This window comes from Pinus tabuliformis, chromosome Q (genome assembly GCF_031772625.1).
Source record: "Pinus tabuliformis cultivar Carrire ecotype Pingquan chromosome Q, CPIR1, whole genome shotgun sequence".
Taxonomy (NCBI): Eukaryota; Viridiplantae; Streptophyta; class Pinopsida; order Pinales; family Pinaceae; genus Pinus; species Pinus tabuliformis.
In genome coordinates, this window is record NC_142296.1 from 380540520 (window position 1) to 380553472 (window position 12953).

At 32.4% G+C, this 12953-nt stretch overlaps 1 protein-coding gene across 3 annotated transcripts; it reads right to left on the reverse strand.

The window, feature by feature from the left end:
- Positions 1 to 8990: 8990 nt before the first annotated feature.
- Positions 8991 to 11018, reverse strand: LOC149219768 (GDSL esterase/lipase At5g03610-like). 3 transcript variants are annotated; one of them, XM_089382670.1, is made up of 5 exons: positions 10859 to 11018; positions 10484 to 10750; positions 9878 to 10155; positions 9478 to 9781; positions 8991 to 9384 (listed from the first exon to the last, which is right to left on the reverse strand). In XM_089382670.1, the coding sequence occupies exons 1-5, from the start codon at positions 10908 to 10910 to the stop codon at positions 9173 to 9175; spliced, it is 1113 nt and encodes a 370-aa protein (XP_089238796.1). In that variant the 5' UTR covers positions 10911 to 11018; the 3' UTR covers positions 8991 to 9172. The 3 variants fall into 3 exon arrangements, with proteins under 3 accessions (XP_089238796.1, XP_089238797.1, XP_089238798.1); XM_089382671.1 differs by having other exon boundaries at positions 10523 to 10750; positions 10859 to 11015; XM_089382672.1 differs by having other exon boundaries at positions 10580 to 10750; positions 10859 to 11013.
- Between the last annotated feature and the right edge of the window lie 1935 nt (positions 11019 to 12953).

The window sequence follows — 12953 nt, forward strand, 5'->3', positions numbered from 1 at the left end:
TAAATAAATTTTAACTCAATTTATTATAATAATTAGATAAATATTCTTATTTTATTAAAATTTAAAATTTAATATTCATAAAAATATATAATCTTGAAAAAAATATTTTTATAATTTTATATATATTATTTACATTATTCTAAATTTAAAATATTTCACAGCTTTTAAATTTTCTTACTGCCTTAAATTATGTAGTGTGGATTAATGGAATAAAGTTCTTTATACAAATTATTAAAATATTTATAATTTTTTTTTTTTTTACATTTATATGCTTTTTTTTTTCCTTTATCCATTTTGCATTCATATATCCGTCAGGACGGAAGGCTTGCCGCCTCCTCACCCAGCTTCAAACCTCTCGTTGCATGTATCTTGCTGCTTCGATGGCTTATAAGTTGATCTATGTTGCTTTGCTGCTCCTGTAGCATATATATTATATAAATCATACTTCTGTAAATATGTATATTGCGAATTCAATCTAGCTTCTCTAAATATATATTTCTTTACCCATTTTACATTCATATACTTTTTTTTTTGGGCCATTAATGATATTTTTATGAGATGTATAGCGGAATTTTTTAAATGCACCGTACTGCGACCAAAAATTAGACGATGGGATAAACGGGATATCGCCTGAAAGCAAAGTTATAAACACATTAATTATAATACAGTGATAAATATTTTTTTACACTAACTGATATTATACATTATTTTGTTCAATTATATGATGCACTAGAAAATATCTAAACTTATACCTATCTCCAATATCTAAACATTTTATTTTTATTACGAAAATAGTGTAAAACAATTATAATCATCAATATATATTTTATTTAAAAAAAAATAAAAATATAAAAATAGATAATATTTGTGTAAAATTACTTAATTAATACATAATATGTATTAATTATCTATATTTTTATATTTTTGTTTTAAATAAATGAAATTTTTAAATAATAAATACATTTTAAATAATTAAAATCGTCTTGTCTATGGAGGAATTGTTTGGACCGCCAAAAGTCACTGGAAATCTGCGCAAGAAGATTTCAAAAAAATTTGTCGAGGCAGTTTTTGAATCGTGTTTTTGATGGTGGAAATGGATTCAGCAGTCTAGGACACTTAAAATTTTGAAGTTTAACAACTATAACTTGGATTTACAAAAATCCTTGCCGGATTTTCTCTAAATATAAACAGAATTTCTATAACTTTCCCAACAACTTTCCTCCACCTTATTAGACTACTAGACTACCCAATTAAAATCTATTATTTCTAAAAAAAAATTATCATTATTAAACGATAAACGACAGATAACAAATAAGTCCAATGACATAGTGATGAACAACTGCCACACAATAAAGGTTGTTCGGTTGCACGATGTTGCCATCGAATAAGTCCAATGACATAGTGATGAACAACTGCCACAAAATAAAGATCGTTGGGTTACACAACATTTACATACTTATTTGTGTCAACGACATACTTAATCAATCCAAAGCAGACACGTAAATGACCTTGGTGGCTACATATAAGTCTGTCCGATCTATTCCATTTCTGTGGTTGCTATATTGCCTTGGAATGCAACTTTGATTTGAATAAAGGTAGGATCAATTGTATGAAAGTGTAGGTATTTAATTGAAATTTGGTTATAAATATTGATATGTGTTTGGAATTTTTTTTGGGTTTTTGGTTTAATTTCTTTAAAATTGGGTAGGAATTTATTGAAATCAAAAAATTTGATTGGTAACTCTTGCACAATCCAAGGGTCCTAGGGATTTTTAAGAGTACTGAATCCATATATAATGTCAAAAAATCAATTTAAATAACACAAGTCAAAATTTTACCTCAAATTTTTAAGGCAAATTGCAGTAAAGACAACTCCTATATATATTATGATGATACTTGATAGTCTATATTTATTTTTATTTATTTTTTAACAAGTATTATTTATAATTTCATCCATATGAACTAATAAGACATTTAAATTTTAAAAAACTAAAAAAATTATTTTTAGAATTAGTTACTTTATTTATACGAACCAATAAAAAAATACAAATCTAAATTTAAAAAAAATTAAAAATCTATTTTTAATTTTCTAGATATAATATTTAAAATTTTCAAACCTTTAATAAAATTTATAAAAAATCTATTTAAAAGTTTGAGAACTCAATGAAAGTCAAACTTTATTTTGAGTAAAAACAAAGTCCATCCCGCGGTATATATATATATATATATCGTATTTTTATAGTTATTTTAATATTTTAGTTTTTAATATTTAATATTAAAATATTTAGAAAAAAATGAGGTGATAAATGGTTTGATTATTTTTATTAATGATTTATGTTTTAGTTAATCTCGTATATTATATATATAATTTTATAATTATTTTAATATTTTAGTTTTTAATATTTAATATTAAAATATTTAGAAAAAATGAGGTGATAAATGGTTTAATTATTTTTATTAATGATTTATGTTTTAGTTAAGTTTGTATTGTTTTGTTTTGTTTTTTTGGGTAAATCAAAATGATTTTTTAGTCGTCAAAAGAGTACACCAGGATGATATTTTAAGTTAAAGATACAAGTAAAAAAAACAAAACCAAAAAAGTCTCAAACACCCAAAAACCACCAATCTTCATGGTTAATTAACAACATTACCGGACCTGGAACATCTCCGTCTTTCCCATTTTGCTGGGTTGATGGAAAGCCTCATGGATATGTGTCTGCATATGTGCTATCCTCCCCTCGAGTCGATCTTGTCGATCCTGAATTCTCTTTTGGTCACGATGAAGGAAGCCTAGTCTGTCTAATATGTGTTTGTTGATTATGCTGTAAATCATTCATGAAGGAAATCAGTTCGTTCCGTTCATCATGGTGAGCCTGAATTAGCTGCTCAATCCTTGAATTAAGTTGTCTCGACTAAGTTTCTCTCAATTCAAAGGGAGGGGGAGGTTCACTTGCCCTGGTGATTGAGCCCGATGTTGGTCAAACATCTCCCCTAGGTCCCGCTGGTCTGTAGGATGTCGAGCTCCTTCTCCACTCAGATCATCGCCTTTATGAGCACACCCTCACTTCCACAACATAGGCCCCCTCGTAGCCACTATACTCCATGGTGGTGAAGGACCCCACCACGTGTGCTTCAACTTGAGAAACACTTGAAGGGACCACCCCCAGCGAATCCCTAATTCTTCTACAAACAATTAGAGGGCCACAGTCTGGTGGGACCCAGCCGTTTGAAGTCTCCACCCATGTTGCAAATACATTCACCACACCTAGGCCTCGAATTTTGCCATGCCTTTGGGATACCAGAGCAATAGTACATAACATAGGCTATTGAAATCACCGCACCCCATAAATAAAAAGTTGGTGCAATGACTGACTCTCCTGGGATACACCAGTCACAAAACCATACACCACAACCGGGCACAAACACCCTCAAGCACACAAAATTGTCTACAGGCGGGAATAATCCCAACAATGTATACAAAGCACAAAGAAATTTTACAAACTGAGCAGGGGAAATTACCTAAAGAGAATGGGGATTCCTAGTGGACCAGCGAGAGACATACCCATCCTCAGAAGTCGACACACCTCCCCATCTATCTGAATTCGTCTAACGTACCAGAATGTAACACAATCAAGGGTCCCAAATAAACATCTTCAATTCCACCAACTTTGTTGTGTCATTAAGCCACCGAGGATAACCAGTGGTGTTAATTAATTAATGGTTAATAAGATTTCTTATTATTGTTAGTCTCTTGAAAGGAAAGATCTAATAATAAATGTGTTTGTTGACTACCATTAGTTTAGCATTGATCAATGTAGCATATAATTTTTAATTTCGAAAACTAATATTTATTTTTCATTATTATTTAAAAACAAAATTTCAAACATTTGATTAGATCATAAGGTATTATTATAGTTTTGCACAAGATAATGTCATGTGGATAACTCTCTCACATATTTTATGTCATAATTTATGGATATAGTTGCAATATTCAATCATTATTTTTAGATATTTGTGTAATCATTTTTTATTCTTAAACTTTGAAGGAAATAAATATCACATTTGTCATCACTTAATTCCCAATATAATTTAAGCAAATATTTGCACTAAAAATAGATAAGAAACAAAATATAAACAAGAGTAATTGATCACTAAAATTAGATGCACAAATACGAAAAAGAGAAAAATTAAACCATCCTTTAAAATTAATTACAACATGAGAACCATCCTATCTTTTATAAATTCAATTGAAATTCAACATCAATATTTGCTGAATAATGTTATGTGGATTATCTTGGTTCAAATTTTATAGTTACATGTTATCACTTATTTGAACTTTTAAAATAATTAAATATGGGCTTGGATCGCTGGGCAATAGAGGAGCCCATGTTGTTATATACCTATCATGAATTTTGTTGGTGCTCTCATGACTTCCATAAACTTGCAAGGGAAAGACCACTCTTGGGCGATGTAGATATATATCAATAGGTGTAGATAGATACCAATATTAGGTATTTATTATAAAACAAATGGTTGTGTTTGGGAAAATATTGTGATTGATGCTTCTTGGTATTTTTATGTGTTCTTTGAAGAAACTAAATCATAGCCTTACAAATCTAGTAATTCGGTGGCAAACACCACTGGGTAATAATGCTTTCGTTGCATGTTTGGAGTTGTTTTGATATTTATAGGTGGTTGTTGTGAGATCCTTTCAATTTCTATTTCTAGTATGATAATTAATTGGATTTAAGACCAATTATATAATTGTATTATAATTAAGTGTAAGTGGGCAATAATAAGATTATTGGTGAGAAATATGTTGCGTTATGGCTTCTCTTCCATTTTCTATGTTGATATTAGAGCAAACTTTGGATTAACTTCGTCTAGGGAGGATCAATGAGATGTAGTGATATAATGTAATCCTCCTTGGTAAATAACAGATTAGCATAAAAGAGTGATTGTTGCAGTGTCAAATTTATTATCTTTTGGTGTCTTGTTGCATGTGATTGTTAGGAGGAGCCAAGTATAGAATCTTCATCTAATTTTGCAGATTTGTTGTCGAGCTCGTCGCGTGGTGCACAATAAAAGGTCAATTGTTTGGGGAAGTCGACGCAAACGTTTCTTTGGAGGAATTTGAAGACTCCAACCATTGTCTTTCAACATAGCATTGGAAAGTTAGCTAGAGGATCATGTCTCCATACACGTATCTAACACAATATGCAATGATATGTGAATTTATTTAAGAAGTACGACGCGAAGCCGAAAGAGAAGAATGGAAGTCGTTAAAAGCTAAAACTGTTCTTCCTACAATTATTTTAGAAAAGAACCTAAGCGTGTAAATGGACCTCACAATTATCAAAATTATGGGCCACCCAATACATGCGTACCTGCAACCTATAACATTTGATGTGGTTTCGGATTATGATGAATACACTAATACTAATAATTACCCTCAAATGTCTCTTCAACAATAGCACGAGGACGAACATCCCTCCACATGGACCACTGGACTTTTTTATTGCGGTGAAGATTGTAGCAGTTGTCTCACATGTTAGTGCCTCTGCATCGCCTTTGGCCAGATTACTGAGATAGCTGATAGCGAATTTATCTTTTGTGCGGTTGGCGGAGCTCTGTATAGTTTACTTCTCTATTTTATGGGTTGCGCCTGGTTTTATTCATGTTTGTACAGAAGGAAGTTGTGAGCCAAATTCAATTTGGAAGGAAAGCCTTGTGGAGACTGGCTTGTTCACTGTTGTTGCAATTCCTGTGCTCTGTGCCAGGAATATAAAGAACTAAGGAACAAAGGCTTTGATCCCTCTCTGCTTTGATGCAATTTATGCATCTGCTACTCAGTGCTTCAATTTGGTTTCGTCAACAATTATGGTTCCCCAAGAGAATTCAGATTTTTATATAAGGGGTAATAGTATCAAATCTAGTATTCTTGATGGGAATATATGTGTGATTGCGTCTCTTGATAGCCAAAATTTGGCTTTTCAAATAGCTGATTATACTTCCCATGCTAGTGCTTCTCATTGGGATGGAGGTGTATTGGCTTTTCAACCTAACCAATTGGTCCCTTCTAATAACACTGGATCATCATCATGCATGGACAAGCTGTTTGGAAATTCCGTGTGCAGGTCATACAGTTTGAAAATTTTTCACTATAGCTGACCCCGCCATGGACTCCACATCAATTCAAGGTTTTCAATGAAACATTAAGACACCTATATATGAAAAACCAATGGCTCGTGCGATGGAGAATGAGGAGACTTGTTTATGCTCATATGTTAGCTAATAGTTTCATGATTATTTGTTTTGTCGTTTTGAGATTTATGCTCATATGATAGCTAATAGTTTCATGATTATTTGTTTTGTTGTTGTGAAATTTGTCGATATGGCTCGTGCGATGGAGAATGAGGTGACTTGTTTATGACCATATGATAGCTAATAGTTTCATAATTATTTGTTTTGTTGCTGCGAGATTTGTTGTAAGTAGTTTTTTCATTCTGTTGGTAAAATGTGAGATTTGTTGTAAGTAGTTTTTTCATTCTGTTGGTAAAAAGTGAGATTTGTTGTAAGTAGTTTTTTCATTCTGTTGGTAAAAAGTGCAGAACTAATTATTCAACAAAGAAACGTAGAAACATAGTGCAAGTTAATCATTCTTGACGTTTTTCAGTGCCAAGAGAACGTATCATTGACTTGGATATGTCTAGTCTCATTGACCTGGATATGTCTAGTTTGTTATATGCTAGGGCTCTTGTTGCGCTTTGACTTTCTCGAGCATTTATTGTGAGTATGTAAGTGTGTATGTAAAGAAAGGTCAGCTATATAATTGACTATTGAATACACTCATTACCCACACAACTTATTTATATTACTATCAAAATTATAGTTAGTTGCATTTTGATAGATGGCAGTTACTCCATAATGTCTCTCAGTATCCTTTAGGAGGTCAACACTGGTAAGAGGAATTTATGTTTTAAATGGAGGTCAAGTGGTAGCTTGAATTTCTGGTGGTGAAGAAATAGTGGTGTCTAAGAGATTCCACAGTGGATGTAAGTGTTGATGAAGAGTTAGATAAAGATCAATATTGTGGTTCTAATGTGTATTTATCGTATGTAAACATTAAGAGAGAAACTTGGAAATAATGCTTGCATGCTGAGTTTGGAGTTGGTTTGAGATTTATAGGTGGGTCTCAAGAAGACCTCTCAACTCTTATCTCAAATGTTAGATTTAGTTGAATATAAGACTTATTATATAATTGTATTGTAATTGAGTGTAAGTGGACAATAATACTATTATTTATGTGAAATATTTTGCATTATGGTTTCTTTTGCATCTTCTATGAACTCCATATCCATACCCAAATCCATATCCATACCCAAATCCAAATCCAACGAGTGAACAGTTCATATCCTTTAAAATAAGAGAAAAAACGCAACACAAAGAGGATTCTCAATGATTTCAAAGCCCAAAGCATGATGGAAAATCCAAGTCCGGTGTTAATCAAGATGTTCTAAGGCCATATGAGGAAGTCACCAATGTTTGAAGTATACGTAATAAACCACTACTCCCACTTAATCTTATACTATGGAGGAGCGTAATTTGTTTCGTGCAATCTCAGCTCCTACATCTGTTTCATCAATACTATTGTCTTTGCGTCCACTACGCTAGATCACCTATCATAGTAGGTTTTTTAAAAAATAAGCGAAAAAACGTGAAAACGGAATTTGGATTTGATATGAAAGGACTACTTCGATATATATTTATAAAAACTGGAAAGCTAAAATTGACCAGCTCAAAGTACCTGAGCCAAATGGGTTGGCGCTAGAGCTTGCGACTTTAACAACATCTCTTCTCAAGATGTTGTTTTGAAGTTGGGAATTGGCGTGTGAAGTCTTACGAACTCATTTTGGCAACTCCGGGTGAAGAGGCAGTTACCTGCCTAGACTTGATGCTCCATGGAAAACCCTTCTAGCTTTGGCCAAGGCATTAGCAGCCCTTCGATCCATTGCTTTTATTTAAGTGATTATTACTGACTTAGGGAAAGGGCAAAGGGAATTTATCCCGAGCATATCTAGAGTTGGTGAGTTGGATCTCTAGGGGGAAACACAAAGCCGATGGTATGATGGGTATGAAATGAAGATTCAATTAACGGATGAAGTCGTCGAACATATATGTCAGAAGTTTTTTGTTTTTGGTGACAGTGGCCGATGGGCGAATAATGTGTGGAGTTGAAATGAAGATTCAATTAACGGATGAAGTCGTCGAACATATATGTCAGAAGTTTTTTGTTTTTGGTGACAGTGGCCGATGGGCGAATAATGTGTGGAGTTGTGACAAAATAAGGTTTGAATCAATTATATTACAGATAAATACTTTTAAATGTCAATAAAAATCAATTCATAATATAAAATTAGGAAGGAAATTGTTATTAAAAAAAATTTATTTATCCATAAATATAATAAAAATTTGAAATTTGATTTGAAATCTTTTTAATAAGAATACATGTACAAAGCCTTAATTAAGTCGAACTTGTAGATTAAGTTTGTTTTCTTTCACTTCAAAATGTGTCAATAGAAATGCGCCTTAGTAAAAATGTAAAGTGAAAATGCTATGGTTAAGATGATGACTGATTAAAAATAACTACTTTGAAAATGTCTCGATTATAAAATAATTAGTTGGAAAGGTCTCAATAAAAACATGCCTCAGTGAAAGCGTAATGTGAAAATTCCATGGTTAAGATGATGCCTAGTTCAAAATAACTATGTGTAAATGCCTTGAGCTTATATCCATTATCAATTGCCATTATTGCACTGACAGAAAGCCATCCTTGAAAATATAATTCAAAAACATCGGAACAAAAATACTCCATAAAAATGCCTCAAAGCTTGAAGTTGTGTCGATGGAAAATTTACACTGCAATGCCTCAATGAAAACGGACAGTGAAAGTAGATTACTCATAAATCTATAATAACTTTAAAATTAAATTGACTTCATGATGTCGTAAGCTTTTCCGTATTATAAACTTCTGTTACATTTTAGAAAGAAAATGAGCCCATCATTATCAAATTCTGGTAGCTCAGGAAATATATCAATGGTGGAAAAGGATAAGATCCAATTCGTTATTCCACCCTATACATGCATCTTCGAATTTCAAAAGACGATATGGTTATTGTAGGAGAGAATTCAGAGCGGGAGCAAAGCTGGTGATCATCGCATGCCAAGCTGCCTGGGTAGGGTGCAGGCCATCCCAGAAGAAAGCCGAGTTTGGATTGGCGCACACGTCATACATAGCGCTCCCCTCTTTGTCCACGCTGGCACAAAAATCACTCGTTTTCTTACCACTGCAGCATGGTTTCAGAAGTGGCTCAGTGAAGTTGCCTGCACAGACATATTTTCCCAACCATAAGGACTTTTCCAGATTATTACAGAGAACAAAAGGTTGAAAGCTTAGAAAAAGAGAAAGAGAATGACCATATTGTTGTGGATGCCAAAAATTTGACATGAAAGCGGTATATAGGTCGAGAACCACCAAGTTCAAACCGGATAGATTCTTATTCATTCTCCCAACAGCTTCCTGTAACAATAGATTGTGGAACGAGGCCACCTTATTTTCTGTTTCATTACAATACTTGTAAGAATATTGGCTTGTAACAACTGGCAAGCATCCCAACGATGCCAGAGAGGTAACTGCGACCCTCCGGATCCCCATCTTGTAGAGAAGTTTTAAGTCCATCGAAAGCTGTTTGATCAATGACTTCACGTATGAACCGATATCCTGCAGCCAGCCCGAGTCATAAATTTCCTTAGCTGATATCACGCCTAACTATGCTTATATGTAAAGTGATGATGATAATCGTTAGATGTCAGTTACCTGGTGCCCTCCTTGAGATTCAGCATAGCCAATGTAATCATTCCCTGCAACAGAAACTAGAACTAGAGAAGACTCTAGGTCTTGCAAAGAGTATACCCCTCCAACAACCAATTGCTTTAGCTGGTTGATTTGGGCAGTGAGATTAGGAAGCCCATTGAAAGTATTAAACACTCCAGACCCTCCATATGCAAAGTTAACGCCATGGGCTGGCATCATTTCATCAGTAGAATCATTTCGAAGCTGGTACGGTACAGGAGAAGTGATGTTGAAATAGGACGCTGCATTTCATAACCAGAATTTTAAATCTAGATCAACAAATACTGTAAATACCCGAAACATTATGCAATCTTATGAAGGGCACTGAAGTGAATGGTTGGATATTTCTTATTCATCATATTTCTATTATCCAAAAATAGAGTTTGATTCTAAATTCCAAAAACAGAGTTTGATTGTTAATTTCTTGAATATTTTCTGAAGTAAATGGTTGTATATTTCCCTATCTATTCTATTTCAAAATATTCCTAGATAATAGATTAAAAAAACATATACCTATGAAACCAGTTAACACTCTTCCATTGGAGTAACTATGAAATTCATTAGGCATACCTATGAAATCAGTCAAGACTCTTCCATTTAATGGATTACCTATGAAACCAGTTGACACTCTTCCATTGGAGTAACTATGAAATCCATTAGCCATACCTACGAAATCAGTTAACACTCTTCCATTGGAGTAACGTCCCGAGGGTTTTCCAGGAAAGGTCATCCCGTATGGAGGTCGCCAGGACGGCCAAGACTTATTATGATTTCCAGTGTCAGCATAAGAATCTCCGAACACAAACATAACTGTTGCATTCGAACATTCCACATTTCCTGCAACCAAAATTCCATTATTTAGGCGTTTGTTTGTTCAAAACTCTCTATTTCTACTGTACTTGTCAGAGGGAAGCAAACAAGCAGAGTTCAGAGAACAAAACAGACTGATGAAGAAGATGACGATCCAAAGAAAAATGAGCGACTGTTGTGTCTCCATGTTTGCAATCTTTCTGGAATCAAGACTCCTGGCACGTGTAGCTTCGAAGAGCAAATAATATTAAATAGAGGAATGGGCTGCTCATGAAACCTCAAGTGATTGGATGTAATTGTGTGGTAAACATAACCAATTCCGATGTCTGAGTCATAGACTTTCATAATTATTGAATCCCACCAGTCTACGAGCAAACCATACCCAACAGTGCCTCGACACATATAGGGAATTCTAACGCCCACATATTCATAGAGCCGCCCCTCCATAAATGCGATTCAAGGGATCAAAAACGAAAACACGGGGCTGGCAGACAATTACAGTTGAAGTGGACCCAAACACAGAATCAACGTGGCCAGTTTGATGACCATCTGTATAGGAGATACTTGTTTTTTTAGTTTATAGATTTATTAATGTGGTCTGGTTTATATGTCTATATATGTTTATGGTTAGATTTAAACAAGTACATTTATCTAGTTAGGTGGGAATATATAGTTAGACTGCAGTAATGGCTTATGACCGGTTAAACCTGAGTTACCATCGATTATATGATTGAAATAATGTTAGAATTGCTAAGAGATGAATTAAAATGATAGATAAGTAAATTAAAAGATATAATAAATTGATAAAATTAATCTTTAGATAACTTCATTGCAAATATTTTAATTAGAATGATTTGTTTAACCCAGGGTTTGTTTAGCGGAAATCTAATTGATCTAAGTTTTCGCTATATTTTTTTGGTTGAATTTGTTTGAAATTTTATAGGAATTTATTTTAGTCAAATATTTAAATTGTGAATTTTATATAATTTTAGGGTTTTTAAATTTTTCAAAATATTTAATTTATTTATGCATTTAAAAATACAACTTTAAACCATAAAAAAATCACAATCTAATCAAAAATTAAATTATTTTAGTTCCACACTCTTATAAACAATTTACTTATTTTAAATAATTTTATTAAAAAAACTATTTAATTAACTTAAATGTTGCGAGGGTTATAATTTTTATTTTTCATAATTAACTCTTACTTTCTGCTTCTTTTTATAAGATTTAAAATAAAAATCAAATCTCACAAAACCAAACTTATTTACATTTGGTATATAATTTTTCTTTTTATAATTAGCTCTTACTTTGTCACACAAAGTATAATAAACTATCTAATGTACATATCGAAACGAATATACACGTCAAATTACATAATAATTATGATACGGACTACATTTATCATTGCAGTTGACTAAATGAAGCGTGAAAATGAGATATTGCTACGCAATGGAATTGGACATGCGTGGAGAAATTTTGAGCTTTTGTTTTCTTCCAACAGAGCTAACATTCATCGAAACTGGGCATCGAAATAAGTTTGAATTCTTGTAAGTTGCATGCACGTGGAACTATCAGATTTAACTGGTATTGCAATTTAAAGTTCAATATTTATATTTTTTTATTTATTTTGTATTTAATGTCTCCGCATATTATGCGTAAGCATATCGTAAAGGACGTGCAACTCTACAACCAATGAGCATATATTTTCCTCTATTTAAGTCATCATCTTTATATGATTAACCTACTTTATCAATTAAGTCGGTCTTTACACGACATGGTTATTCATTTGTTTTGATGGAATATATATATATATATATATATATATATAACTCAAGCTAGGAGTATATGGAAGTCCAATTTTCACTGGAATATTAGGAAATAAAAGAAGAGGTTATTTTTATAATATAGTTAATATATATGCTAAAGTTAGTTGTATTAATTATATATATATATATTATTGGTATGTTTTTTAGAAAATCAAATTTTGACATTATTTATCGCTGAGTAGATTAATCTTTTACTTAAACTGAAAAGATAATTAATCTAATTACATGGTGATTAATCATCATAGTCAAATATTGAAATTACAAACTAAAATATAAACTAGCACATCTATATAAATTAAATGGTTGGTAAATGCAAACATGCATCAATCCATGGAAAATATCAAAACACTCACTTCATCATACATGTCAAATTGTTAAGATTAAAAATTATCACAAAATTA